Source organism: Truncatella angustata (genome assembly GCF_020726525.1).
Source record: "Truncatella angustata strain MPI-SDFR-AT-0073 chromosome Unknown BKA67scaffold_5, whole genome shotgun sequence".
Classification (NCBI taxonomy): domain Eukaryota; kingdom Fungi; phylum Ascomycota; class Sordariomycetes; order Amphisphaeriales; family Sporocadaceae; genus Truncatella; species Truncatella angustata.
In genome coordinates, this window is record NW_025763385.1 from 377,501 (window position 1) to 404,983 (window position 27,483).

The window sequence follows — 27,483 nt, forward strand, 5'->3', positions numbered from 1 at the left end:
AAGAGAAGTCAAGTGGACAAATGTTTATTACATAAGAATTTCCAGATGAGTGTTCGTCAGGCGAATCATGTCCACTTGGAGACCTTGTGGAATATTCTTTTAAAGGATTGGTAGAAGTTGAATCTACCAGAATCTATATCTAAAGTTTCGGAAGAGATGAGACTCTGCAAAATTCCAGGCTAAGTCTTGATCTCTTGCCGTTGTGCTGTGCCTTCTATTGTCACAGAACCGGCCTCTTCTGCCATCCGCTCTGGGCTGGGGGTGGGTTCATCGGTTTCTAGCATCATATCCTTTCGCACATTCCAACCACCACGCCATCCCACCCACTTTGTCTCTCTCGGTCCTCTCATGAAGCACAAGATAATACCGAAGCCGATGAAAGCAATGTTGCAACTCCCGCTCCAGATCCACCCGCCCTGTGCATAGAGCCGGTTTCCCACGGCAGTTCCGGTGAGTTGCCCAGCAAAACTGAAGACCATGTACGCCGTGTTGACCCTGTTCCTCATCCTCGGCGGAAGCTGGTTGTAGACGTTAGTCCGATTGGCAGTGTGAGCAAAGTTCGCGCCCGTGTCCATTGTGATGGCTTGAACAATGGGACCCGCAACGGTCCACTGCCCGATGAACGTGCCGATGACGATCCCGATGATCTCGAAACACAGGCCGAGGATGACAGAGAACAGCGGCATGAAGCGGTCGGTTATGAGCCGTGACCAGAGAGGACCCAACGTGATAACTGCAATACCGATGAAGGCGAAGAATCCAATTTCCAGAGACGAGTATGAGTAAGGCGGCGATGCAAGGAGAAAGGTCAAGGTCGTCCAGAAGGATGTGAATGCAGCGCTCAAGAGGAATCCGATGAGACATGCTTGGAGTAAAAGGGGCTCCTTCACTACCATCGTGATGATATCCCACAATAGCTGGAAGTATGAAAGATCCGGATCTTTAGCAGGGTAGCTGCGTTACGAAGACCTCCCAGTCAGTCAATCATTTCACCAGGTTGGGGAATGTTCTTAGGGTTCTGGCCTGGTCAGACCACGTGTCTCACTTTTCAAAAGACCTGTGGGCTGAGAAGGCCATCGACTCGTATTTTCTCGATTGACAAAAATGGCTTGGGGGTACTGACTCTGGCAAGAAGAAATACAGAAGAATGAGAATCAAATACTGGGCTCCGAAAGACTGATTATGAGTCAGGCCAACAGGAACACGGAAGAGTGATGGGTGAGCCCGACTTACCAACCAATAGATATTTCGCCACGAAGTGAAATTTGCCAGAATACCCGATAGAACTCTAGCTATGAGCATTCCAAGAGCGAGTCCGGATACTACTATAGACAACGAACTCGCCCGCTTGTGTGGAGGGGCCAAGTCACCTACTAAGGGAAGCATAAGTTGAGGCGTCACAGTTCTGAGGTGATAGTACACGGTCAGCGAGAATGATCTCACTTCAAGACCTCCGACTTCCATTGACGCTCAATTGAGCTCTCAAAACAAACTTACCCGACACCGCATATGAAAGATAATGCGATAAAGACGCTGAAGTTGTTGGTAAGACACAGACCCAGCCACTGTAAACTGTCAGTTACACGCTTGGTATTTCTCGATATATGATTGCATAGCTCACCACCGTAGCTGTAAGCCATATCAATGTCAACACGAAAGGCCGCCGGCGAAGCTTATCGCCCAACGGACATAGAAATAGAAGTCCTACAGCATATCCAGCTTGTGACAGTGTTGCTACTGTGGATGCCCGTTCAAAGCTAACGTTGAATTCTTCGGCCAGTATGTTCAATATCTTGTTTGTGGCGTTAGTAATTATGTGAAATAATAAATAGTCTGCAGTTTAAGCGTATCCTAAATACAGTATAGAAGAGTTGCCAAGAATCACACCGAAGTAGTACAAAGAACTTACAGGTTGGGGATAATAGAGGTTCGCTACAGTAAAGGTTCCAGCCTAGGCACATTTTTAGCTTTCAATTCAGCCAAAGAAAAACGTGGCACTGCCAAAAACTAACCAAACCCAACAACATGTTCATTGGTAGTGAAAATTGAGGAGGGTTCTCTGGATCATAACGGCATCTCTCAGGGATCCAAGTGATCGAGCGAAGCCATGAGAAAGCGTTTCCTGACTCCATTCCTTTATTGCCAATGCTTGGTTCCACTGGTGGAGCCTCTGGACCATTGATAGAAGTTTGTGGCTTGCTGTCCGCTGAGACTTCAGCCGTTGACATACTCTCTTCAAAGGCTATACTTTTGCTGTTGAAAACTTTCGGGGGGGTTTCGTTCTGACTCTGGAAATCATGTTGTTTGACCGACTCGATGTCGTCATTCTTCTCCAGCGAACGGCGCATGTTCGTGGGGATATCCGGCAAAGACCGTATAATTTGACCTTCTCTAGGCCTCTAAAGTATGCGTGCAGAGCGACTGGTTTTCTATGTCTGATACTCACGTTCTGTTCCGCCGGTTGCATGTGCCGAGCCTCGTTGTCCTCTATCGAGAGAGAGTATGGCTTCATGACAGCGTCTAAAACCCATGCTCGCGACTGTCGGTAATCGGAGGCGATAGCGGCGCCATCCGCTGCATGTTGCAGGGGATAGATAATACTCTCAATTCCGAGGAAGCTTAGCGCTGGGACCTTCCGCAGACGGCCACGCAGTCATTTGATCGGGTCCATCATGACGCCTTCATGAGTGGCCGCCACCAAAATTAGTAGAGTTCTTTTTGAAGGTCCTCTATGTAGAGTTGTTTATAGTCAAAGCTGCGGATGTGAGATCGACGGCCAGCCAGCTCCAACGGTTTTATTCTCGCCATCAACAGTGTGTGCCCCCAGCAAGCAGACCCAATTATTTCGATCATGACTGTCTCCGCTGCATCGGAGACGTCCCCACCACATCTGGATGAGGTGATCGGCAATGTCGGGCGTACTCCGTGAAGGAAACAAAATCTGCAGTCTTCCTTATTCTGGAGAGCGGTGAGTTTTCACCGAATCTATTACTGCTCTTCATCATTTTGGCTTCAAATTCGCGATTTACCTCCGAATTCCAGCATGTCAGCCAACGAGACGACCCCTCTTTTGGGCAATGGCGAGCAGAAGAAGTCCGTATCGGCCAAGGCCAAAAGCTTCTTCGGTCCCGCCAACCGGATTTTGTTTGCTGGATTTCTGATGGCATTCACTTTAGGTATTACACAAGTCCCGTAAGTAACCAATGATTCTCGGTGTGCAGTCATAGCGTGTAGCCTAATCTGTTATAGTATTATCTATGTATTTCGTGTCATGGAATGTGAAGTCTTTTATAGTCATAACCCACCTTTTGAAGGTATCGGCGATCGGTGCCACCGACGTGAAATCGATGCAGGAACTGCGACGCAAGTCTCAATCCTGGGGATGTCAACCTCATTTAGTGGAGTTTTTAATTTATTTTTATGCGGATGGTTCATCAAGCTTTGGGGGTCCAGGTGGGCGTTTGTCAGTCAAACATCACTCCTGGGCATCCGGGTGGCTACACAAGTGATTGGCGTCACAGTCGGGGGTAGAAGCGGCATCATTATTTTTCAAGCATTTCAGAGTATAGGAATCATTGGCGGGCCACGTGGGTTTCAGTAAGTTCTCGTTCTTTCTCGATGATGTGCCGTTAACTAATGGTTTCACAAGACTTGTACTCAATACAGCAGTCAGCGACATCGTTCCTGCGAAAGAACGCACTGCAGTTTTTGGTAGACTTCAGGGGTCAATTATGCTAGGTACTGCTTTTGGATTTCTGTGTAAGCTTTCCTCCTTCATGCATTCCATCGTGTTTGAAGTTCGCTGACAGGCAAAGTGGGTGGTGTGATTGGTGATGTCTGGGGTATACGGCGCCCATTCGGTAGGTGATCATTTCCATGTCTGCGTTCATGGCAGAATGATTCACTCTATAAATACTAACAGATAATGTCCCTATCAGAGACTGCATTTTTCATGTATATCGTATCAAGTGTCTATGGAGCACTGTTCATACCAACGGCACCAGCTGAATCCCAAGCTGAGAAGAAACGTCCTAGCGGTGTTGCTTCTTTCTTTGCCCCGTTAAAAGTGATAGTCCCCCGCAGATATGCCCTCGAGGACGGCAGAATATACATCAGCTATGGTTTGATATTCCTAGCGATTGGTATCTTCCTCGGAGTGGTACGTATTTGTAAGAGATATTGTTTGCTGGAACCTCTACTAATAATTATCTTAGTTTGCCTCGACATATGCACCTACGCTTTTGCAGATGTACGGTTAGTAATGCCTATCAAGAACCCTTTAAAGCCACAGCTATGACTTAACATTCCAATAGCAACCTCTGAATTTAACTTTGGCACCACTGAAAACGGATGGTTGATGTTTGGAAACTCCCTCATTCGTGGTCTGTTTTTGCTTTTTATGTTCCCAAGGATAATATCCACTGGAAGAGATTGGATCAATGGCAAAGAGAAGCACCATGAATCAACAAGTACGAACGAGCACGAAGATAGGATACCAACTAGACCGGAAGACTTTCCTGCCGCGACTGGAGAGGATGTCCCTCAGGAACCGGTCATGGTACCCGAGGTGGACGAAGAGGAAGAAGACACCGGCACGAGCTTTGATCTCTTGTTCGTGCGCTGGAGTCTTGTCGTGGACTCCATTGTCACGGCTACTGCGGCTTTCTCCAGTCAGCCTTGGCAAATTTATATGAGTAGGAACCAATCCCTGTCATATTTTATTGGTTAAGACTATAGCTAACCGAACAAGCCGGCTTCCTCCTCCCGTTCGCTTCCGGCTCTGCCCCCGCCGCGAAGGGTGTTATGACCGAGATGTGCCCTCGAAGCCAGCGGCAAGATGCAATTGCTGGAATCACCCTAGTAGAAAGTGCAGCCATGTTGTTGACGCAGGGTCTTTTTGGCATAGTCTTTGCCGCCTTCTCCGAGGCAGGCCAGCCAAGGTTGACTTTCTTCTGTAATGCTGTAAGTCATTGACTGGGTATCCGCGTCGAAGTAATTCCTTCGGAAACTGACAAAACATAGGGTTTTGCTATTATAGCTACTACTGTGTTGTTCCTGTCACGATTTCCACCACCTGGTAGCAAGCGCATCGATGACGAGCCTGAAAATGAGTGACATGCACCGACGTAGTCCTATGTGGGCGGCAGGGAACGTTATATCATCTGGTAATTTGTTTTACTGGAGAAATAAGCTGCCAAGTTGGTTAAACACAGCTTTTCAGCAGTGCTTACATCGTCCATGATGTAGTCATTGCGGCGTCTGTGTGAGGAGCAGACCTGTGTGAGTTGCATTGAAGCCTGCGCACGGTTTCAAAAAGTAAGAACAAGCAAATTAAAAACGTATTGTGTAAATTGCGTAACTATTTGGACGGGTCTGGATCACGCATCGCCATTTCAATATTAGAGTAGCTATCCATGGCCTGAATTACAAGTTTCAGTTCGTCTACCGCGCCGTAAGGATTGGTACACAATACACACAAAAGTTTCTATCATAATATATGATCACATGAACGCTGAAATCCAGTAGCGTGAACGTAAAAGCCAACAAAATACCAAGAGCTTTTAGCTCGGGTAATCAAGGTATACTTGCGTGCCGTTGTAGTATATTTCAAGGCTGTTTCGAGGTGTATTGTCAGAAGTCTATTCATGCCCGTTTGTGACCTTAAAGGTATGAACCCAACAAGCCTGTAATACCTATTCGAGGGCTCTCGAGGGCTCCCATGGCGTTAATTTGCACAAGTTGAAGGTAACATATGTTATAGAAGATGCTTCAGGGCAATGAAGAGCACATCGGCCTCTGCCAGCACTAAACCTTTCTGATCTTGTACAGTCCCCTTCACATGCAGCCTCCTTCCTTGGACCTTCGAGACCGTCGCAGTAGCCAGGAGCGTCTCCGGCGTCCTCACAGGCCGCTTGAATACCACATTGAGATGACCAGTCATATAAGACACGTTGGGCAAAGCCTTGCGGCTCCGATTTATGGTAGGCAACAGACCCGAGACTTCGTCGAGGATCGCCGCAACAATTCCACCGTGCAGGAAGCCCGGGTGGCCCTGGAGGCCGTTTCCCACGCTCAGAAAGACGTTGACGTGGTCCAGCAGATCATTTGGCCTCCCAGGCTCCGTACAGAAGGCGAGAAAGCCCGAGAAAGCCTCCGGGTCGTTCAGCGTCTTTGACCAGACTACGTGCTCCCCTTCTGTGTTGGGAACGCGGCTTCGTGAAGGCGTCCATGCTTTGACATCGGGCTTCCGGAGATAGTCTGCGCACCATGGTATTGCTAGGAAGTGGTCGAAGTCAGGCCCTGGGGTTTCTGAGGAAGTGTCCATATCCAAAAGAGCTTCGATGCAAATGTTGAAACAGGTATGATGAGAAGGTCGATTGGGAGAGTACAGATGATCAGTGAACTTTTAGGAAAATATAGTCCGAGTTCTGAGCCTATATCCTGCGCGAGAATGATTTGGCATCTTATTGGGACTATGCGCAGCTAATGCGGCAGGAAATCCAAATATGGTATATTCTCAGTCATCTAACTGCACAAGGTTGTGACCGCTTGTGAGATGAGTTGGGTATCGCAACGAATACCACCGTATCAGTACCCATAGACGCGACTTGCCTCAACTGCTGCGTCATAGATACGAAGATTCAGAGTCGGCGATGCTAGTGGTATGTTAGCTTGGTGGAATCTATTGTCTCGGTGGCCTGGTTAGTTTGCGACGGCGTACGATCGTGCGGACAGTGGGTTGCGAGTGAGATTCCTGCCTGTTCATGTCGTTACCATTAGTATTCACTTCTAGTACTGACTTATCCAGATTCCTAATGATGTGTTTTTTTATTTGGACTCTCAAGCCTTGGCTCTTAATTGTAATAACTTTGATTGCTTTAGGACCCCTTCTTGCAGCTCCCGCGGTATCGCTTTAAGTTTTTGGAACAGGATTCTTTCTTCTTTTTTCGTTAAACCGTCCCTATCCAGGTCGGTTGCTAACTGAGTCTGCTCTGTGTTCAATTGATTCCGGATCTGCTGTTCATGAGTCCAGTGTGTTGGTGCTCCTCGTGCCCCGCCAGTGGCATCCTGAGAACCTACGTTGGAGCTCTTTTTCGAGGTCTGCACCGTAGTCATAATTGTCGTTGACGTATCGATCACTTCAACTTGTGCTTGATCGTCGAGGTGGTGCATCCGATGTGCCTCATCACTGTTGAGCGAGATATGACCACGACAAGCGAGTGGCTTATTCTTCATTTCACCATAGTGATATAGGCCATCATCTTTGACCTCTGCCCGGACATGCACGTCGAGTTGTTTGCTATTGATCGTCTCCGAAGCGTGCTTTGCTAGCTCTTCTTTGCCTAGGCGAGTGAAGGCGATGCTCCATGTACCGTCCCCATGGGCATGGCAAGTGGCCAGCTTGCCGCCTCTAGATTTGTAGAAGGAAGAAGTGACAACTTTTTTCGGGTCCGTTTTGTCTTGACTAGACGTGTGTCGAAAGCAACCTCTGGTACCCTAAGTAGTTGCACTTAAACGACTAGTTGAACCTGACGTACTTGATTTTGGCTTCGAGCACCGTGGGAATCTGGATTTCAGGTTACAAGAAGTTCGTGTAATAGAGCATCATGACTTGCAACTGTTTCCAAATAGTGCGCGACACTTTCAGTTGAGTGTGCCCATCCTAGGCCACCCTCCAAATCGTTCCGAAGGTCTTTGATATTATATCCGCCACGATACTTCATTCTGCAAGATGCGTCGAATTAATGAATACGAAGTTATTATAGCCAGACTGCAGTCGAGAATGGAAGGGTAAACACAATCACGGGTAAAATGCTGTTGGTGTTGGGCACTATCGCGCTTTCAAATAGATTTATGTATATTCGCTGCGGCTCGGCAATACTTAAGTTGCGATTCGAAAATATACCTGTGACTATGCCCGGATCTGTTGTGTTCTCCTGTCATCCAATTAAAGATGATGATAACAAAGTCATCGGTATGACTCAGTAGATCGATTTTGAGGTTCTCGAATATTCTTTATTCCAAGAATGATGCAGCTGACGCTCTGTAGCTCTGGATTATGCAGACATCGCCTGATAGTTCGCCTGGATTCCAGCGCTGTTGCAGGATTTATGGTCTCCCATCGAAATGTCCTCTGCTATAATTACCCCGCAAAGTGCGGCTTTAGTGATAGCCAAACGTGGCGGGCCGCCCTGCAAGCTCCTAACCTAGTATTGGTTCCCCAACTCCGAAGTAAGCTTCTGGCCTAGACGCTGGAATAAATAGCCAGATGGCTGGGCAACCTGAGTACGATCTGACCGAAGATGGGACCGAAAAGCTTTAGCTGAACCAGTCATCAGAAACCATTACAAAAACATAACGGGTCACGCCATCTGGGAGGAGAATGCTCCATTACGTGGAATTCCCTCTTGCAGCCGACGCGTCAGAATTCCGGACTATGCTTTCTCAATGGTAGAACTCCGGCCATCTCAGGATGAACGGCCCGCTGACCGACAGCAGGAGCTGGGCTAAAGTCGCCTAACCTCTTGTTCCTGCATACCGCGATGAGGGGCTCGCTTGCTCGTTGACTTCCAAGAACTGATCATCACAAAGCGCGTACATGAGAATGTGACTGTCAGACGTTGACAGGTCAATCAGTAAAATGCGGACGAAGGTGCACCCGGATCTTGAAGTTCGAGTTACCGAACGAGTAATGATGAGCTCTCAAGTGAGGGTCCGGCCGGCTGAGGAGAGTGTCTTCTGGAGTCTGAGTTGTCGTTGTCATCCATGTATCACGGATGTACTGATGCCGCCGTGGAGCCCGCAGTGATAACGGCGAATAAATAAAGTACTTAAACTAGTCTAGGCCGCAGTCAAGACATATACCTCTCATATCCGTTCCTCTTCTCTTGTCCCAGAGAGTCATTGCTTGCGTCTTCTTTTACCAAATCTTTAGAATTCACTCCAAGCTTCGTTTCTGCTTGCGTGCCGCAAGCCGGGACTCAAGATGGCCAACCTCAATGTCGACGAGGTGTTGAAGAAGCTGACGCTGTCTGAGAAGGTCGACCTCCTCTCAGGCATCGACATGTGGCATACGAAGGCTGTTCCCGAACTTGGCGTCCCTTCAGTACGAACATCCGATGGCCCCAACGGCGTTCGTGGAACCAAGTTCTTCAATGGGATCAAAGCAGCATGCTTCCCATGCGGCACGGGCCTCGGCGCAACATTCAATCTCGCGTTGTTGAAAGAGGCTGGAAAGTTGATGGGCGATGAGGCCAAGGCCAAGGGTGTACACTGCATCTTGGGTCCAACAATCAATATGCAAAGATCACCCCTTGGTGGTCGAGGCTTTGAGTCCCTGGGCGAGGATCCTTTCTTAGCCGGCTTGGGGGCCGCGGCTCTTGTTAACGGTATCCAGTCAACGGGTGTTCAAGCTACGATTAAGCACTTTGTTGCAAACGACCATGAACATAAGCGTAATGCTGTTCAGGTCATGGTCACGGAGAGAGCTCTGCGTGAGATCTATGCCTTACCGTTTCAGCTAGTCGTCAAGGACGCCCACCCGGGAGCTTTCATGACCGCATACAATGGTGTAAACGGCAAATACTGTAGCGAGAACGAAAAGCTCCTTGATGGTTTGCTACGAAGGGAGTGGGGTTGGGAAGGGCTGGTTATGAGTGACTGGTGGGGCACTTATAGCACGACCGAGTAAGTAATGCATTTTACGCGTTCCTCTGTCATGCCCCCGGCGGGGGGGTACGCAGGTTGCTCTGTGTTTGGCATTTCCGTGTACACCTTTGGCTGATATTGAATGCTAGGGCTGCTTTGGCCGGTTTGGACCTGGAAATGCCTGGCCCTACGCGTTTCCGTGGCGATGTTCTAAAGTTCAATGCCCAGACAGACAAAGTTCGCGAGCACATTATTGATCAGAGGGCGAAGACTGTGCTCGAGTTCGTCAAGAAGTGTTACGCCAGCGGCGTCGAGGAGAATGCTCCAGAGGGGACCCTCGACACACCGGAAACAGCCGCGGTGCTTCGCAAAATCGGTAACGAGGGACTTGTGTTACTTAAGAACGAGAATGATGTACTGCCATTCAAGAAGGACAAGAAGGTCAGTCTACGCGAAGCTATCGTTCTTGATTTGTGTTCTGATGACAGCTTAATAGACGGTGGTTATTGGCCCAAATGCGAAGATTGCAACATATCATGGAGGAGGCTCCGCAGCCCTTGCCTCCTACTACGCAGTCACACCATTTGACGGCATCAAGGAGAAGCTCGAAAAGGAACCAGATTACACCGTTGGCCAATACTCGCACATGATGCTTCCACTACTTGGTTTCTCTACAAAGTCGGCTAACGGAAACCAAGGAATGACCATGAAGATTTTCAATGAGTCGCCAGATGTTTCCGACAGGAAGCCTTTCCAGGAACTGGAGATCTTGAAGACAGACACATTCCTTGTCGACTTCCATCATCCAGGCCTGAAGTCGGAGCTCTTCTATGCTACTCTTGAGGGCTCATTGACTGCAGAAGAAGACTGCAAGTTCGAGCTCGGGTTAGTAGTGTGTGGAAGCGGTAACCTATATGTGAACGGCGAATTGGTTATTGAAAACACCACGAAGCAGATTTTGGGCACCGCCTTCTTTGGATGTGGCACTATTGAGGAGAAGAGCGTCTACAAATTCGAGAAGGGCAAGACGTACGACGTTAAGGTTGAGTTTGGCTCAACTCCGACTTCCAAACTTGCTGATCAGGCAGTCCTCATGCGTGGTGGTGCTCTTCGCATCGGTGGGTGCAAAGTCATCGACCCTAAAGCTGAGATCGAGCGTGCTGCGGCGCTCGCCAAGGATGCTGACCAAGTCATCGTTTGCGCTGGACTCAATGCCGTAAGTCAACCTTGTTGCCCTTCAGCGTTATTTGACCCGTTTTGTGTCCTAAAGGACTGACATCTTTACACAGGACTGGGAAACTGAGGGAGCAGACCGTGATCATATGGGTCTGCCTCCTGGCATGGATGACTTGATTGCCGCGGTAGGCAAAGCCAACCCTAATACGGCCGTCGTCTTGCAATCGGGCACGCCTGTGGAGATGCCATGGATAAACAATGTCAGTGCTGTCGTACAGGCATGGTATGGTGGCAACGAAACCGGAAACGTCATTGCGGATGTCCTATTCGGAGACGTCAACCCATCTGGCAAGCTCAGCTTGAGCTTTCCCGTGCGCGGCCGGGATAACCCAGCATTCTTGAATTACCGCACAGAGGGTGGGAGGGTTCTCTACGGAGAGGATATCTACATCGGTTACCGATACTACGAGTTCGCCCAGCGCGAGGTGCTTTTTCCGTTCGGTCACGGCTTGAGCTACACGACGTTTACATTTTCAGATCTGTCCGTCTCCGAGAAGGACGGCAGGCTCACGGTCGCAGTTTCCATCAAGAACACTGGTAAGGCAAAGGGCGCCGAGGTGGCACAGGTATACGTGGCGCCCAAGCAAAAGTCCAAGGTCAACAGACCCGTCAAGGAATTGAAGGGCTTCTCCAAGGTTGAGCTTGCTCCAGGAGAGAGTAAGACTGCCACCGTGGAGATCGAGTCCAAATATGCCGGCGCATACTGGGACGAGGAACGCGATAAGTGGTGCGTCGAGGCCGGCGAGTATGATATCATTGTGAGCGATAGTAGTGATGTGAAGGATGGCAAGGCTGTAAAGGCTTCCTTCCAGGTGCAGAAGACTTTCTGGTGGTCTGGTCTGTAAGTGATGGTTTCAACCTAGTAATGATGAGCTTTTCAGTGGTGTCTGTCTCCGTAAGATTTGAAATGGACGATGCGTCCAAGTAAATCCGCCATCTTGTACAGAGGCATGTCTATTAGCCTATGTTGGCTGCTACATTGACCAGATTGATGTGTGACTTGGCCCGAGATCAACGTTGTGTTGGTTCTAGGTTAGGCGGTTGATTGCGAGGCAACTCGGTGGCTTCTAGAGGCATTACGCTCATTCAATTAATTAAAGCTACTATGGAAGGCATTTGATGGGCAAGCCGTAAGCCATTGAAATGGTTGGAGCGCAGGAGCGAACAGTATACTTAACTTAACCTTAGGTTAGTGCAGTCTCTGGGAGCAACTATAATTAACGCCCAGCATAATTGATTACCCCGCCAAACCAGCGGGGTCCCACTAAGCGACAGCAGTAATTGTGACGCGTTACATACTGGCTACTATAAGCTCGAACGCGACTCATCGTAATCGAAATACACAGACAGCCGTATTGGCCGAGGTATCAGCTCGACAATGGCACCCCCGACGATCCTCGCCCATAAATCCGCCTTCCTCACCGCGCAGACCCTCCAGCTCTCACAGAACCCCTCGCCGTCCCGCGCCTGGCGCGACGCCAACGACGCCGCCGGGCAGCAGCAGGGCCTCCCGCAGCGCGTGGTCGACGAGGCCTTGAACCGGCTCAACAACAGGCTGCAGCAGCACGTGAGGAGGGTGTACCCACCCCCGGCGACCCGCCAGGTCGCAGAGCAGATCGACGCGCTGTTCCTCAACGCAGGCGGCGACCGTGAGGCAGGGGCCCGGGATGACAGGGACGGCTTGGGAGGGCTATGGGAGGGTGTGGACCTAAGTACGGACCCTTTTTCTTTCTTTCTCTTCTTCCTCTTCTGCCCCCGCCCTCTCGGCGGTGATGATGATCTTTAATGGCGCCTGCTGACCTTTGATCACCCCCCCCGTCAAACAGCCACCGACGAAGCGATATCCTCGCTGCCCCAAACCTGGGAGGCCCAGCGGCCCGGAGAAGCGGAGGCGCAGCCGACGGAGGCAAGGACATACGACGAGCTGCAGGCCTCCCTAGCGGCCCTGTGCGCGCGGCGAGCCGAGACCAGAGCCCGAGTCGAGCGGCTACGACGGATGCGAACGCTGCTGCGGCCGTTCGAGGAGGAGGACGTGCAGGAGAACCTGGTGACACGGAACGGCGAGGTCGAGAAGGAACTGGAGCGCATGCGGTTCCTGCTCGTGAGGGTTGCCGGGAGGGTGGGACAGCTTCCCGATGCCGGCGATGTCGGCGAGGACGAGGTCCTGGGCGACTTGGACGAGCTGGAACATGGCAAGGTGCAAAGCTTATTGGATGGCTTCTGAGACGATGGGCTCCTTCCGATCAACTGGCGTTTGGGTTATCGGTTTAGCTTTTCCTAGTGATACCCTTTTGATTTATATCATATGTTTCTCGGTTTGTCAAGGAATCTAAAAGTTGTCTGCAACGACCAGAAACATAGATTGTTCAGGTCTTTTGCGTTCTACTAGGCGAGACATGAGATGACAATATACTCGTTGCGAACAAGTGTGTGTCAAGCCTCGAGCGGCATGTTGACAGTTCCATAAGCACTGGACGGACGTCGAGGCTCCGCTGATGGAACAGGTCAATACAAGATGATGTTGACCACGCAGTAACACAGGATGGACAGCACGGCGTTAAAATAAATAAAAAGATTAATAGATATCGAAATATCAGTAAGTGGATAATGATTCTGTCTAGTGCTATCTCAGCAACTCACTCTGGGACAAACGTGGTTTTTCTCAGGCGGCAAGTACATTCAACCGTCTGACCCCTCCACAGGCACAATACTCTGCTTCCTGCGAGCTTGGTCGCCAACTAGCGTGGCGTCCTTGGATGAATCATCAACGTCGAGCCCCATCTCGCCGAAATGGACCTCGTTTGCAGGTGTTGCCGCTGCTGACCGTGGAGAGTATCGAGCGACCCTTAGCGTCACGACTTCCTTATTACGGTCCACCTCAGATACCTTGTAGTAAACCCTCAAGCCAACAGTCGCGACTGCATTCCAGGGATTGCTTTCAAATTCATCCTGTACATCCTTGACTTCGCTCCCAGGCGGCGGTTGTACAGGGGGAGGGCGTGGGAGAGCCCTTGCACGGCTTTCAAGCCGATACTCAAGCTCTTGGTCGGAAATATCAGATGGCGAGGACAGGTCTGACTCTTCCGAAGGTGTGATCTCTGACACCGGTGTTCTGAAACTCGTGTCACTACTGGTGTCGGAAGTTGGCGTAGGTTCATGACTGGAAGTGCCACATTGCGTCTGCTTAACCTCTGCCTTGGCTTTCGCCTTGGCCTCTCGGTCGCGCCTCTTTCTCTGATCTTTGACAACCAAGTAATGTTCTCGACGTTTGGCAGCCATTAATGTGTCTTTGAGCTCCTTCTTCTCTTTTTCATGCTGTTTCTTTTCCGCCTCTGCCTTTGCCGCCTTTTCCTCCTCCATTTCGACAATCTTACCTTTGCTGTGAGCTAAGTCGTACGACATACCGGCTGCTACCAGTTTGTCGCGCCTACCGCGAGCATTGTTTCGTACTACCTCCTCTATAGGCAGCACATCCATGGAGCGCACTGCATTGATCTTGAGCAAGACCAGGTACTCACCGGCGGCAAGCTCGAGCTCAACGTTAACACCGCGCTTTTGGCAATAGGGACTGATACTTCGGACGACATAGTCCTCCTGCCCTGCCTTGTGAAGGCGGAAGTTCAGCGTAAAGCGGTATTGACCTTCAAGGCCTCGATAATAGCGATCATCGAGCTGAGATAGGACGATGACGACGGGCCCTGACTCCGCGAGTGAAAACGCAAACTGTGTATCGTGATAATCAAGGGACCATGGGATGGAAAGCGTAGTCCACAAAGAAGTTACCTTCCAATCAGGACCGAAAAGCCGCGTGCGGTCGAAGGCTTGATACTTGCGGAGAAGGTCTTCATACGAGATCCAGAAGGCACCATCATCTCCAAAACGGTGGTCGAGCTTAATGAGCCATTCCGGGGTCCATTCTTTGGAACCGTCACTCCATGGCCCCTTCCACTCGCCCTTACCCCAAGGGTTCTTTAGGAGTAGCAATCGTTGACCGTCGACCTCAACAGCTTTCATGATGGAATAAGCATGTAACTCGACGATACCTTTACGATCGCCCCATCCTATACCCCACATACCAGTTGAACAGCCAAAGAGGAATTCGTCATTGACCTTCATGAGTTCTTCCTTCCAGAACTGTTCCTTGTCAAGGATGTCTTTGGAGTATAGCTCGCTTGTAACCCCACCAGTGAGGTCCTCGATGCCTTCGCCAGTAAAGCCACCTTCAATGGCTGAATAATCTCCATGCGCTTTGGCGTATGCTTTTTCAAGCAGAGGCAACCAAGTCTCATCCGCGTGTACACACTGTGCAAAATATAGCGCACCGGAGCCACTCTGGTACGCCTTCCGATACTGTTCCTCGGACTCGACACGTTCCCGGTCTTCCCAGAGCATGCGCTCGAGAAAGCTCTCCTCGAAATCAGGCTTTGTTAGAAAGAGCTTGTCGTCGATTATTTCCGATATCCACTCTCCATCTCTGTGAAAGACGAAGCCGTAGACACCCACCTGCTCGTCCCGTGCCACGCAACATCGCTCAATCAAGCCAGACTTGTTGCTGAGTGTGCACAGTGCGGCCATAAGCCAGCAGTCACCGTCCCTGCCCTGTCTGACATCGTTCGCTGTCGGCCCCTCGATATAAAACCGTGGGTTGTCAAAGATGTCGGACACCCGCTTTACACTCTTGGGCTTGAAATCGGACTCCGGCGGCTGCTTCACGTTGTGTAGACTTTCGAGTGTGTCACGCTTACCCCATTTGAGATCCCATTCGAGATCGAAATGAGGGTCCCGATATTTCTGGTTAACGCGCCGGCACTCTTTGACGATTTTAGCCACTTTCACCTTGCACACTTCGGCAGCTTCCTCGTATGATGCCTGAGTGGTGATCCCGGTCTTGCGGGCATGTTTCTCTGCGCGCCGAATATACGAATTGTGCGGAATAACAGTAGTAGCTTTGAGGAAGGTTAGTTGATCAACAAATATATGGCCCTGTAGAATAGATATAGGCGGGAATAGTATAGGACAGCTTCCTAGGGGCGATGACGTTGTAGTAGCGTACCTTTACCGGGCGCCTTGGTGGTGAACTTGGTCCAGAACTCATCGATAGCCTGTTGCGGTGTTTGCAGCTTCTTAGGCATTTTAGGAACAGGCTTAGGCCTCCTGACGAATGTCGATTGTGAGCTGAGCTCGGTCGATTCGTCGTCGCTGTCTGGGTATGCTGCAGGGGGTAAAGGATAAAGTACAGACATGGTGGGCTGAAGTCGGACCGCTCTACGAGCAGTAACTACAACAAATTTTACATGTGCTACAACTGTGGAAAGTGCAACTTCGCCCCTGCTCGTAGTAGAAAGGCAAGTTTAAGTAAGTGCTTTCTTTCGCGATGACGAACAATGCATGAGTTGTGGAACATGGGCTTGTAGGTGCAGCTGGCTGATCACGATAAGTAGACATGAACACGACAACCTCGAGGTCGGCGGGCCAGGGCGGGTGATATAATCGTATTATGGCTATGAGGACACCTGGAAATGCGTGCTATTGTTTGCCTGCTTCTGCGCTCATCGCCACAGCCTTACCATAAAGCCTATCGGCGTCGCATGATGAACGAGTCAACGCAAGTGGTATCTGCAAAGTAACGCTGACATATGCAGGTCTTACCGCTCGAGACAGTCTTGAAAGCTACACCAGATATAATCTGTGCCAGGCTGGAGCAGTCGGACCCCATCTAACGGCTGGTTACCAACTTCAATTGGGCCGAGGAGCAGTAGGGCTGAGTTGTTGCGTGACGGATAGCCCTGGCCAAGATGGGTCACGAGTTGCAGATGGAGTCGCTGCACGGAGCGGAACCTTGCCTGGTGACTTGGGGGGCCACTTCCCTGACCTTAGTCCGCTGTGCCGACGTGTCTTACAGAAGGTCCCACACTGAAATTGCACTGCAATCGCCCGAGCTTGGCGAATGTATCTAATTCTGTATACAGTATGTTACAAGTCTACATAAAGCTCGTGCTTTGGTTGCTGTGGCATTGTCTCTGGGGTAGTTCCCTATAAACATATGAACAGAACAGTTAATAATTGACAGTTTCTACATTCTTTTCTAAACCACTCCTCAAAGATCCCCTGGAGAACATTTAGCTTTTATGAAACCCACAAACGGCAGGTTTGCCGATGCGGTTGCTACCGACTGTACATAGGCAGGCTGTCAGACACAAGATGCTTACACCCACTGCCATAAGTACTGCGCATACAGGCACATTGCAGTTTGTATGAAAACACCATCATCGTGCTCCGTCATGACCCACAGCTAGTGCGTTTCCTTGCCCTAACAAGCTTGTTGCATACAATTTCTACTGATCTAGTTAGTAATGGCCCCAACGTCCCAGAGCAGGAGCTAGGTCACAAACAACAACATCTGGTCCTTCAAATCTGGCCAATATGATAGGACAGGGGAAAAACAATTTCTATCATTTGAAAAGGTTTAGCAAACATGTATCGTACCCTGCATGCTTCCTTCATGCTGTGCAGGGGATTGAAGAGAATGTCTCTTGTGTCACTCAATACAGTTCGCGTATGATTACTTGTCTAATCTATATAGACTGAAAAGTTTTTGTGGCCAGGTGCACGCGGTGTCGAGATTGCGAATCGTGGATAGATTGCCCTAAAGGCTTAAACGACCCTTGACTATGCTTTACCAGCGCTTCCTAGCGAGTGCATATACTGCTCGATCGCCTTCTGCATCGCATCTGTGCCCTTCTCGATGACACTCGTGAGAGGCTTTCCCCTCATCTCCTCCTGCACTCGAGCGTAGTGCTTGTTCATGCCCTTGTTGATATTCACCTTCGTGACGCCAGCCTTGATGCACTTTGCAAATATCTCATCGTCGAACGGGTCCGCCCCGTGCAGAACCAGGAACACCTTGTCCCCGACGGCCTTGTTGATCGACTCCAGGCGGTCGTACTCGAGCCGTATTCCCCGGGGACCATACTCTCCGTGCACGTTGCCGAAAGCCGGCGCGAGCATCTCGATGCCCGTGTCGACGAAGGTCTGCGCCTCCTCGGGCGTGGTGAGCAAGCCCTCCAGGTCGGCCGTCTCGGCGACCCCGTCCTCGCCGCCCTCAATGCGGCCGGGCTCCGCCTCGGCCGCGATACCGCGCGAGTGGCAGTACGAAACCAGCTCTGAGGTGAGCTTCAGGTTCTCCTCCCGCTCATAGTGGCTCATGTCGCACATAATGCTGTCGAAGCCGTCCGGGATGTCTGCGGCGCGCCGCACCAGCTCCGGTGTCTGCGCGTGGTCCAGATGCAGGCTGATGGGCACCGAGGCCGTATGCGCCGCGTTGGCGGCCGCGAGCACTAGCGAGTCGGAGGCATACTGCATTGCCCAGGGAAACAAAAGGACCATGGCCGGTGATTTTGCTGCTTCGGCCGCCCGCACGGTGGCAATAATGGATTCGATATTGTAACAGCATAGTCCCGGCACGGCATAGCCGCCTTCGCGGGCATTTTGGAGGATGGATAAAGAGCGGTTTTGAGAGAGGGGTGGCCGAGGCATGTTGAAGCGAAAGCGAAATGGCACACAGGCAGCAAGGGTCGGTTGACTTGTTCGTGTGAAGTTGATGGATTCTGACCCAGAGCTATAATGAAGTTTTATGGGGTGATAGTTCCTCTCACAGCTGCTTTTGCGAAATGGCACATGTCAATAAGGAGGAATATTTGTGAATAGCTTCACTGGAAAACGTCACTGTATGAGCTCCACGACATGATCCACTACCCGGACAATCTGCCGAACCGAGACGAGGACGATGGGGGTCATCGCCTTCGAAATCAACAGCTGCACCTGGCTACTAGCCATCTCCCAGATAGGTGCTCACAAGCGCACCACTGACACTCCCCAGAGCCGGATTACCCGTTTAGACATTGTTCTCTGCGCCGGTTTTGTCGCTTGTGCTGAATACCTGCAGCGTCATATCGAGAGTCTCCACCGTCGTATTTCCGGCTAAAGTTGAAGTTACTCGCGGCAAGTGGAGCTCGAATGATGCGGGGAAGGACGATCGGAGCCCCGAAATCGGTTTGGGGGTTAATGCCCGAATCATTTGTATTGATGCGGTGGTTACGTCGAGATGTTACGTGAGTCGAACGAGGTATGCAATGGAGTAGTGGGAACTCTGGACGTCACGGATGGCTTTATGTGGCGTTCATGCGCCCATGCCCTTGTTACTTGTACATAGGCTTTATACGATTCTGGAGCACTTGCGTCAAGTCCTTACCTTGTAATCGTCTTAGAGATATCGATTGCGATCCAAGTCTCTGTGGTATCTACAAAAACGATTGATTGATCGGTAATCATGTCTTCAAAGCCTGATATCGGCTTTATTGGCCTCGGTGCCATGGGCTTCGGAATGGCCACCAATCTCGTACATCAGGGTTATAGCGTGACTGGGTTTGATGTTTGGGGACCTACTCTGGATAAGTTCAAAGATGCTGGCGGAATCACAGCAACCACTCCGGCAGATACGGTCAAGGGGAAGGACTATGTTATCTGCATGGTGGCTACTGCAGCTCAAGCACAGGCTGTTCTGATCGACGATGCAAACAATGCTCTCTCCACCCTGTCAAAAGGGGCTGCGGTGTTGCTGTGTTCTACGGTACCAAGCTCCTACGTACAGGGACTAGAGAAGCAACTCAGGGACTTGGGACGGGATGATATTTTCCTGGTTGACGCGCCCGTCTCTGGCGGGACGTATCGGGCGGCGGATGGTACATTGTCGATTATGGCGGGTGGTTCAGATGCGGCGATCGAGAAAACGAAGTTCTTGCTGCATGAAATGTCAGACCAGAACAAGCTGTACATTGTGAAGGGTGGTGTTGGTGCGGGAAGCAATCTGAAGATGGTACATCAAGTACTGGCGGCGGTGCAGATCCTGTCCGGCAGTGAAGCAATGGGATTTGCAAGCCATCTTGGCCTGGATCTCGCCGAAACGAGGGAAGCAATTGTTAAGTCTCCAGGCTGGAGCTGGATGTTCGAGAACAGAAGTCCGAGAATGCTGCACCCAGAATTCCAGCCGGTTGCCAGCGCACTTACGATCATTCTCAAGGATACCAGTATCATTACTTCAGAAGCAAGGCATCTTGACTTCCCTACGCCTATGACAAGCACCGCGGAGCAGGTGTACTTCTCTGGGTTGGGAAAGGGATATGGTCCAGATGACGATAGTAGTTTGATCAGGGTATACGCGGAAGGAAAAGGCAAAGTTGGCCCTGTCGTTGGTACTGCACAGACCATTGAGGACAAGCTGGCCTTAGTGGTAACTCTGCTCAGAGGTGTTCATTTATGTGCTGCGGCAGAAACCATTGCCTTTGCTGTTCGATTGGGGCTGGACTTAGATCAGGTACTCGATCTGTGTGTCAATGCTGCAGGTGGTAGCCATATGCTGGAAACAGTCGGACCTGAAATCATGCGCTTGTACGGAGCACAAACGCCGTCCAAAGCGAAGGCGGAAAGCCTGCCTAAGCTCGCACAGCAATTACAAGAGGCCGTGGATGAAGCGCAGCGTCTGAAGATGCCGTTATTCCTTGGTAGCCAAGCATTAAATATCGCAAGATTAGCATTAGCGCATTCACCAACGACAGCACCAGAAGCCACTTTGGATCAGATAGTTCGGGTATGGGGTTCTTGAGGAGGTATGATGAGGAGATACAACAAATTCCCAAGCCCCTGTTTATATTGAACATAGAAGAATGTCTGGAGTTTATGCAATATCTCAATATTCCCTAGTACATGTCTAGGCGAGGAACAGGATCACCAGCGTAAAGTCTATAGGGCAAAATGGGTTTCGGTTCATGTATTGTGTAATATCGTACAAGTAAAGCAAACGCATCAACAGGTCATCATTCGATGATTTACCACCAGATATTTCGAACGACATGATTCATATGCCTTCCCTTAACCCCTGAATGGCTACCATCGCTCCCCATGCCCCGGGGTCAGGAACTGAGTCCCTGCTCGCGTGCTCACCGACATATGATGCTCTTCCCAGCCTGGGCTTCATGATCTTCGTGGCTTCAGCGCCCCGGACAGCAGCCTGCACGGCGTCATCAAAGCTGCCAGACTCCTTCATAACATCGGCAAAGGGAATCAGGGTGTCCATGACCGTCCTATCACCTTCCTTGGCCGGAGTGTAGCGACCAAGATTATCCAGTGCGAGATTAAGTGCCTTGCCCCATAGTTCTGGAATGCCTTCAGACCCAGTGCCTTGATCGATGTTCTGCTCCAATGCTGTGCGAACCGACACAAAGAAGATACCTAGAATGCCGCCCAAGGTACCGCCCATCTTGCTCTCTACTATGTCCTCGAGCTCTTGTAGAACGGTTATTACAGATCCACTGGCTGCGAGCTTAGAGTCAAGTGCTGCCAAAAGGTTTTGTGCTCCGGTTCTTAGTGTCTCGCCACAGTCACCGTCGCCCATTATTGTGTCCCACTTAGTGAGGTCAGGCTCGGCTTTGATGAGGTTGTCGCAGGCTTTCCGCAGCATGGATTCCAGTGTCTGAGGCTCGATCTTGAGGTCTTTGGCGTCGTCCACCGTCTTCTTGGGTAACATGATTGGTGTCACTAGTTGCGCTTCACGAGTACGCCGCTTTGTTTGAGATCCGGCCATTGACTCCCAGCACGTATTCGTTCTGACATCGAAGAATTCCTTGATCTGCTCTGTAGTATACGAACAGTTCTTTGCGGCTGCTGTGACGTTGATGACGGATACTGAGAATGCTGGGGCGTTCAGTGATGTCTCAAGTGGTCCACTGATCACTCGAATGGGCTCAATATTCCAGTCACGGGCCAGTTGTTCTAACAACTCGTCGACCAGGGCCCCCATTTCGAGATAAGACATACCACCGAAATTGCTCACAAGAAGCATAGTTTCGTCACCTTGCTGGAAATTGACATAACCCCTGTTCGTGTCAGTCTCGTTGAGGCAATATGTTAGAATCTTCTTGACGAGTTCTTCTGGTGTTGGAGCAGGAGAAAGCTTCTGGTAGCCTGGCTCATTGTGAGGACCTGTTCCAATTTCTACCTCATTGCTTTCGAGCATGGCATGCTCCGTTCGTCCCGGAACGTGACAATGATCCAGTGTGGCAGCGATGGAGACGATCTGTTTCGCAAAGGCATCACCAAGATCATAGACTTGGTCGAGTGAGGCACCAGCTCCAGCGGCACCGCCCATGACCTTCAATACGCCGAGCTGTCCGGCCAGACCACGGCGTCCGACAAGACTGCCCTTTCTGCCAACGGACACATCATCGCCGCAGATGATCATCCTACTTTTATGACCCTTAGCAATGGCTTTCTCGTTCGCTAAGCCGAAGTGTAGACAGTCTCCGGTGTAGTTGGTAACAACAAGTATCGTACCCTTATCTGAAGGGACAGCATCTATGCCCGCCAGAATTTGCTTCGTGCTGGGGCTGGCAAAGATATCTCCCGCTACAGATGCTGCAAGGAGATTATCGCCCACATATCCTGACCAGGCGGGCTCATGACCCGAACCACCGCCGCTGATCAGGCACACTTTCGATTTATCGTAGTCGGTGTTAAATACTACTCGATTTTCCTCATCCAAGCTTAGAGATGTGTTATAAGTGATAATACCCCTTAAGGCCTTATTGACAAGTCCTTCTGGGGATTCAAAGAGATGACGTTTCGACATTTTGACTTGACGATAGACTTGGTGTTCCACAGCCGCAGGAGACTCCTGAGGTGTTTCTAGGCTCCTGTAGATATTGCGGCTCCTTTGACTTACAAGATTTATCTCGGATTTCCTAAAACGGCAACCCGGATGACAACAATAATGATTTAGGTTCTAGACGTTAGAAAGTGGAGGAGCTTGTGGGGAAAAAGTATTTATCGAGGGGCAGGACATGAAGCTATTTCTCCAAAAACGCACCCCAGACTGACTAACTTTGACTAGTGTGATCACTTATAGCCGGTCTTTGACGCCCAAGATGTGATGGTGGTGCGCCATGATGCACTCAATGCACCCGGATCGCGGCTCGGCTAGAAACATGTGGTGGGGGTGAAAGTGAATCGTGCGCGATACGGGTTCTGGTTGGCAGATAAGTTGAACCATGATGAGGGGGAAAGGCGAATTTCCCCTTCTAGTCATGGGTGTGATTATGATTATGCGGCCGCTGTCGGACAAATGGTATAATAACATGCAAGTTTGTTATGTCACAGTCGGATTATGACGCCACCTAAAGTTTCTTGTACCCCGTTGTGCTCTTGGAGATAGCTCGGAAACATATCCATTTTGCCTTGCTAAGTTACAAGACTTTTGTGGTAACAAGATCAGGAAAGTCCTATCAGAACGAACAAAAGAATATGACGTCGCCAAAGTGGAAAATTGCGATGGGTTGCGATGTAAGTCAAGTGAGAAACTACGGTATATCCTTTGTGGGATATTTCGCAATGCAATGAAGAGATCAAGCTAACTGAGCCAAGGACGCAGGCGTTGGCTACAAAAATAAGATCAAGGCCGACTTCGAGAACGACCCTCGCGTCGAATCCGTTGTAGACGTCGGTAGTCATGGAACAGACGACAAGACGGCATATCCCCATCGAGCAGTCGAGGCAGCGAAGCTTGTTGCGGAAGGCAAATGCGACAGGGCACTTCTAATTTGTGGCACTGGTTTAGGCGTGGCCATCTCAGCCAACAAAGTCAAAGGCATCCGAGCCGTGACGGCACATGACAGCTTCTCCGTCGAGAGAGCGGTACTCAGTAACAACGCACAAGTCTTGTGTATGGGAGAGAGAGTAGTCGGTGTAGAGCTGGCAAGGAAACTAGCGAAAGAATGGCTTGGTTACCAATTTGATCCAACCAGTGCGAGTGCTGCGAAGGTTGATGCCATCACAGAGTATGAACATGTTGAGCTGGTAATTTAATCGAGGGCGCTCGAGGCCTAGATCGTTGTGTTATAATTCGTACGCTATTAGCACATTGCTTTTTTATTCGCGAGTATGGGCATCTCCACCAATTCCCGCCTGGAATTTAGCAAAGAAACATTAAAGTTATAGCCGCCGTCCTGATTGCTATCCGCGTCTGGTCACGGCGACAAGGCATAGTGACAAACGCCAGATGTGCGTGAACCATTCCATATGGTAACAAATACCTTGAGCCACTAGAGTATACTACATCACCGACGTTGGGCCACAATCGGAACTTACTCTATACTGTCAATGGGGTGGATCACAACCATGGGACCTGATGATCCACCTGGTAAGGTGCTCCATAGCCTTGACTCCCCACGTTCTATTTCAACGCGGGGACTTCGGCACCCAGGCAATGCGCCTCCCACTCTTTCGCTTCTCCATGCAGAATTCCCCAAGAGGGGAATAAGAGCTCATGTTAAGGAAAGACTAACGAGGGTCTCAGCAATACTTCATCTACCCGGTGACTCCGTTTTTTACGAGGAGAAAATCTTCAGCTTCGCTCGTGATGGCTCCACCTCGGCGCCGCCTTGTGGGTGTTTCCACCAAGATGTACTTTTCTGCGGCCAGGACCAGGCAATACGTTGACGAGATTCTTCAGCTACTTTCTAAATCACCAGAAATACTTGAAGAGGTTGACGTATTTATTGTGTCAGACCACATTACTTTAACATCTGTCATCGGCCAGCTGGAGCGCACGAAGATTCTCACAGGTGCTCAGGACGCATTCTACGAGGATTCAGGGGCATACACAGGAGAAGTGTCTCCACAGGTCCTGGCCGAGGTTGGATGCCGGATTGTGGAGTTGGGTCATGCTGAGCGCCGGAGGATATTCAAGGAAACCGACGAAGATACCGCTCGCAAGGCCGCCGCTGCTGCGAGGAATGGCATAATACCGCTGGTCTGCATTGGCGAACGCACGCAAGGCGAGGTGATGCTTGCAGTGGAGGAGTGCCGCTCGCAGATCGAGGCCGTTATGGCTGCTGTGCCGGACGATGCCGAGGTCATCCTTGCCTATGAGCCTGTCTGGGCGATTGGGGCGAAGGAACCAGCGGGCGCAGAGTACGTGGTCAATGTCGTCAGAGATATGCGCTCGTTGGAATGTGTGCAGAGGAGGAGTGGGATGACAAGAATACTGTATGGCGGAAGCGCAGGCCCTGGCCTGTTCGAGAAACTGAAAGGTGGCTTGGATGGACTCTTCCTTGGCCGGTTTGCGCACGATCCTGCGCAGTTCTACAAAACTATTCAGGAAATCGCGTCCGCATAGTGTTACGGCAAAAGAAGTATCCGCGCGCTTAATAATCAAGAAGAAATCGTGGCGTACCGTTGGCTATTTGGATATACCCGACGACGACTCAAATTCAAGCAGTACCTGCACTAGGCACTTGCTTCAGTGTCCTAGGTCTGCATCGTCGAGCGAATCGTATCTAGCTGAGCATTGCACTCATGTACATTTGAGACCCCTAAGTCTGCGATACAGTAAGATTTCTCGACGTTCTTTGGGCCTAGGTGGCAGATTGGCCAGTCAGCCGCCCCCAATCTCTGTCGGTAATGCATGCGAAACAAGCGATCCGGGGGCCAGCTGAGATCGATGTGCTACCAGACTTACTGCATAGCCCTACGCACCTAGTGCAGTTTATGCTGGACATAATGATATCAAAACCAGATCGCTGGAATGGTGAGGCCTCGCAAAGAAGTTTTATAACAAGTGAAATTCTTCTCGCTTCATATTCACTATGTCAAGATCATTCATTCTCCACTGATGTCGTACAACGACGTGCTGTGTGCGAACAGTCAGCAGTGGGTCGTCCCCCCGCCAGCGCAGTTCAACACAGGACATGATTGTACCTTGTTCGCCCGTTATCTATCCTTGATGCTTCGTTACGACGTTCAGTTCAACTCGATTGAGAGACTAGACCACTTTGACCGACTTGCGCATCAGGAACACAAGCTGTGTCGGGTTCCTATCATTGCTACGGAAAACTATATCGCGGATTCATTGCCTCCAAGTCTCCAACCATCCAGCTGCGAGCTGATCGCTTGGTATTATGGAAACGGATCTTTCTGCAGCGAGGCCTCCTATGAACTGAGTCCAGATAGCGCCAATGTCTGGAATCCATATGTGGAAAAGTTCATCTACGAGCCACGGCGAGTCTGCAATAAAGAACTTCGATCTGCTCTAGGCCTGGCCGGTGAGCCTGATATCGCTGGAATAGGCGTAAGTCCCCAAAGTAGTCATCAGGTCATCACAAAGAAGCTAAGCTCAACGGGTCGAATCTAGGTCATGATATCATACTGCATCGAGGTACTGCTGGTAACAATGTGTTTGGCGTTGATCGTTACCGAGAAGCTGATGCAGAATCGCCCCAACGGCAAACTCAAGTCACTTTTTTCGGCACCTATCACCGTACGGCTTTTGAATGCCTTCAGGGGATCCATACAGGCATTGTTCTCAAGCGCAATGATCTTCAGCTTCGCTATGGTCCTCGCGACCTTGACAACATTTATGTACCGACTTGACCGCATCGAGGTCGAGAATCGCTGGATGAACGGTGAAGACGTGAGCTTGTATGAGCCTCAGCTCCTAGTGACCGCTTCGACATTTTCCATGTTCCCGGTCGTTGTCCTACAATTTACCATGCAGTCGCAGCTATCTGGGATGAGGCGTCGCGCCAGAGCGGCTCTCTTGGTCGTATTGTACGTTCTATGCTCGGCGTCCATTGTATGGATCTGCATTTCATACCTTCAACCTGATTGGAAAACCCCCTTCTGGTTTGAGACAGAGCCTAATACCCAGTTGAGCGACTTTGTCTATAATCGCTACAGCGTCTATATGGGCGCACTGTTTGTACTTGTAGTCGCAATCCCCGCTTCGGGTGGTATCGTCGCGCTGCTGCTTATGCTGTGGCATCGTCAGGCCAGTTGGCCTCGGGAGCAATACTGGTGGAAGATTCCGCCCCGCTACATGGCCCTCTGGCAGTTTTTGACGCCTATGTGCTGCTTCCTTATGATGTGGGTCTCAACAATTTTGCTATTCTTTCTGCGCGACGGAGCAATCAAGGATTCAGGCACGGATTCAACATCAGAGTGGACTGTCGGGCAAATTCTAGCATTAGCCAATTGGGGACCGGTGATGGTGGAATTTATATTCTTATTTTGCTGTAAGTAATGTTCGACTTCCCCAAAAGATTGTGTTCGCTTGTTGACAAATGAAATAGTTGCACCTGTATCAGGAAAGGAGGAGAACGATGATGGAGATTCTTGTCTAACGTGCAATAATTCCAGCGGTCCGAGTCCAGCCGCAACTTTCAAACCTTCCGGGAGAGATACAGAGAGCAGTTTCATATCCACTCGTTCCGAGGAAACTCTGGGTTTCGATCAGCCAGATGTGTTTACTTCGCCAATCTGGCAGTGGCGTTATACTTTATGCACTCTCTAGAGTTCTTGTAAGCCAAGATCAACTTCAACGACAAGCATCGACGTCGACTTAGCTAGCTGGCACTATTGCTGTGTTGTTCATATTTCTTCTGTGGTTGCGATCGCTTTTTAGGACCTTAAGTAGGAAACTTTGGTTCTGATACTATTTTGAAGTTTACAAGAAAGTACAATTACGTAAGACATGAAATAAAAATGTACAAC

At 50.2% G+C, this 27,483-nt stretch overlaps 13 protein-coding genes across 13 annotated transcripts; 7 read left to right on the forward strand and 6 right to left on the reverse strand.

Moving 5' to 3' along the window:
* Positions 1-179: 179 nt before the first annotated feature.
* BKA67DRAFT_659295 (major facilitator superfamily domain-containing protein) lies at positions 180-2,348 on the reverse strand (the record flags this gene model as incomplete). Its single annotated transcript, XM_046107418.1, has 7 exons — positions 180-954; positions 1,124-1,176; positions 1,234-1,405; positions 1,498-1,565; positions 1,622-1,792; positions 1,910-1,951; positions 2,013-2,348. 7 exons carry the CDS (start codon positions 2,346-2,348, stop codon positions 180-182), a joined length of 1,617 nt encoding a protein of 538 aa, XP_045956874.1.
* Positions 2,349-3,043: 695 nt separating this feature from the next.
* On the forward strand, positions 3,044-5,115 carry BKA67DRAFT_520174 (major facilitator superfamily domain-containing protein; the record flags this gene model as incomplete). The annotated part of the gene is made up of 9 exons (XM_046098155.1): positions 3,044-3,192; positions 3,250-3,597; positions 3,650-3,759; positions 3,816-3,860; positions 3,939-4,159; positions 4,215-4,254; positions 4,314-4,694; positions 4,751-4,962; positions 5,023-5,115. The coding sequence occupies 9 exons, from the start codon at positions 3,044-3,046 to the stop codon at positions 5,113-5,115; spliced, it is 1,599 nt and encodes a 532-aa protein (XP_045956875.1).
* A 640-nt stretch (positions 5,116-5,755) lies between these two features.
* Positions 5,756-6,325, reverse strand: BKA67DRAFT_536331 (thioesterase superfamily protein; the record flags this gene model as incomplete). The annotated part of the gene is made up of 1 exon (XM_046100140.1): positions 5,756-6,325. The coding sequence occupies one exon, from the start codon at positions 6,323-6,325 to the stop codon at positions 5,756-5,758; it is 570 nt and encodes a 189-aa protein (XP_045956876.1).
* A 617-nt stretch (positions 6,326-6,942) lies between these two features.
* On the reverse strand, positions 6,943-8,217 carry BKA67DRAFT_646667 (uncharacterized protein; the record flags this gene model as incomplete). The annotated part of the gene is made up of 4 exons (XM_046105918.1): positions 7,907-8,217; positions 7,617-7,725; positions 7,539-7,567; positions 6,943-7,489 (listed from the first exon to the last, which is right to left on the reverse strand). Coding segments are annotated over exons 1-4 (723 nt in total), but the record flags the coding sequence as incomplete, so codon positions are not given.
* Positions 8,218-8,898: 681 nt separating this feature from the next.
* On the forward strand, positions 8,899-11,758 carry BKA67DRAFT_294824 (beta-glucosidase). Its single transcript, XM_046096037.1, has 4 exons — positions 8,899-9,687; positions 9,798-10,089; positions 10,145-10,864; positions 10,938-11,758. The coding sequence occupies exons 1-4, from the start codon at positions 8,987-8,989 to the stop codon at positions 11,727-11,729; spliced, it is 2,505 nt and encodes an 834-aa protein (XP_045956878.1). The 5' UTR covers positions 8,899-8,986; the 3' UTR covers positions 11,730-11,758.
* A 390-nt stretch (positions 11,759-12,148) lies between these two features.
* Positions 12,149-13,478, forward strand: BKA67DRAFT_567008 (kinetochore Sim4 complex subunit Fta4). Its single transcript, XM_046102947.1, has 2 exons — positions 12,149-12,596; positions 12,711-13,478. Exons 1-2 carry the CDS (start codon positions 12,263-12,265, stop codon positions 13,106-13,108), a joined length of 732 nt encoding a protein of 243 aa, XP_045956879.1. The 5' UTR covers positions 12,149-12,262; the 3' UTR covers positions 13,109-13,478.
* Positions 13,479-14,064: 586 nt separating this feature from the next.
* On the reverse strand, positions 14,065-16,016 carry BKA67DRAFT_519662 (uncharacterized protein; the record flags this gene model as incomplete). Its single annotated transcript, XM_046098117.1, has 2 exons — positions 14,065-15,830; positions 15,938-16,016. Coding segments are annotated over 2 exons (1,845 nt in total), but the record flags the coding sequence as incomplete, so codon positions are not given.
* Positions 16,017-17,512: 1,496 nt separating this feature from the next.
* BKA67DRAFT_294936 (ketose-bisphosphate aldolase) lies at positions 17,513-18,599 on the reverse strand. Its single transcript, XM_046096039.1, has one exon. The coding sequence runs from the start codon at positions 18,418-18,420 to the stop codon at positions 17,554-17,556; it is 867 nt and encodes a 288-aa protein (XP_045956881.1). The 5' UTR covers positions 18,421-18,599; the 3' UTR covers positions 17,513-17,553.
* A 614-nt stretch (positions 18,600-19,213) lies between these two features.
* BKA67DRAFT_519721 (oxidoreductase) lies at positions 19,214-20,545 on the forward strand (the record flags this gene model as incomplete). The annotated part of the gene is made up of 1 exon (XM_046098125.1): positions 19,214-20,545. The coding sequence occupies one exon, from the start codon at positions 19,214-19,216 to the stop codon at positions 20,543-20,545; it is 1,332 nt and encodes a 443-aa protein (XP_045956882.1).
* Positions 20,546-20,671: 126 nt separating this feature from the next.
* On the reverse strand, positions 20,672-23,012 carry BKA67DRAFT_294888 (Dak1 domain-containing protein). Its single transcript, XM_046096038.1, has one exon. The coding sequence runs from the start codon at positions 22,565-22,567 to the stop codon at positions 20,798-20,800; it is 1,770 nt and encodes a 589-aa protein (XP_045956883.1). The 5' UTR covers positions 22,568-23,012; the 3' UTR covers positions 20,672-20,797.
* A 226-nt stretch (positions 23,013-23,238) lies between these two features.
* On the forward strand, positions 23,239-23,799 carry BKA67DRAFT_519174 (ribose-5-phosphate isomerase B; the record flags this gene model as incomplete). The annotated part of the gene is made up of 2 exons (XM_046098075.1): positions 23,239-23,277; positions 23,359-23,799. The coding sequence occupies 2 exons, from the start codon at positions 23,239-23,241 to the stop codon at positions 23,797-23,799; spliced, it is 480 nt and encodes a 159-aa protein (XP_045956884.1).
* A 595-nt stretch (positions 23,800-24,394) lies between these two features.
* BKA67DRAFT_519710 (triose-phosphate isomerase) lies at positions 24,395-25,111 on the forward strand (the record flags this gene model as incomplete). Its single annotated transcript, XM_046098122.1, has 1 exon — positions 24,395-25,111. One exon carries the CDS (start codon positions 24,395-24,397, stop codon positions 25,109-25,111), a length of 717 nt encoding a protein of 238 aa, XP_045956885.1.
* Positions 25,112-25,504: 393 nt separating this feature from the next.
* BKA67DRAFT_294986 (uncharacterized protein) lies at positions 25,505-27,396 on the forward strand. The gene is made up of 3 exons (XM_046096040.1): positions 25,505-26,062; positions 26,126-27,005; positions 27,063-27,396. Exons 1-3 carry the CDS (start codon positions 25,607-25,609, stop codon positions 27,281-27,283), a joined length of 1,557 nt encoding a protein of 518 aa, XP_045956886.1. The 5' UTR covers positions 25,505-25,606; the 3' UTR covers positions 27,284-27,396.
* Positions 27,397-27,483: the final 87 nt, after the last annotated feature.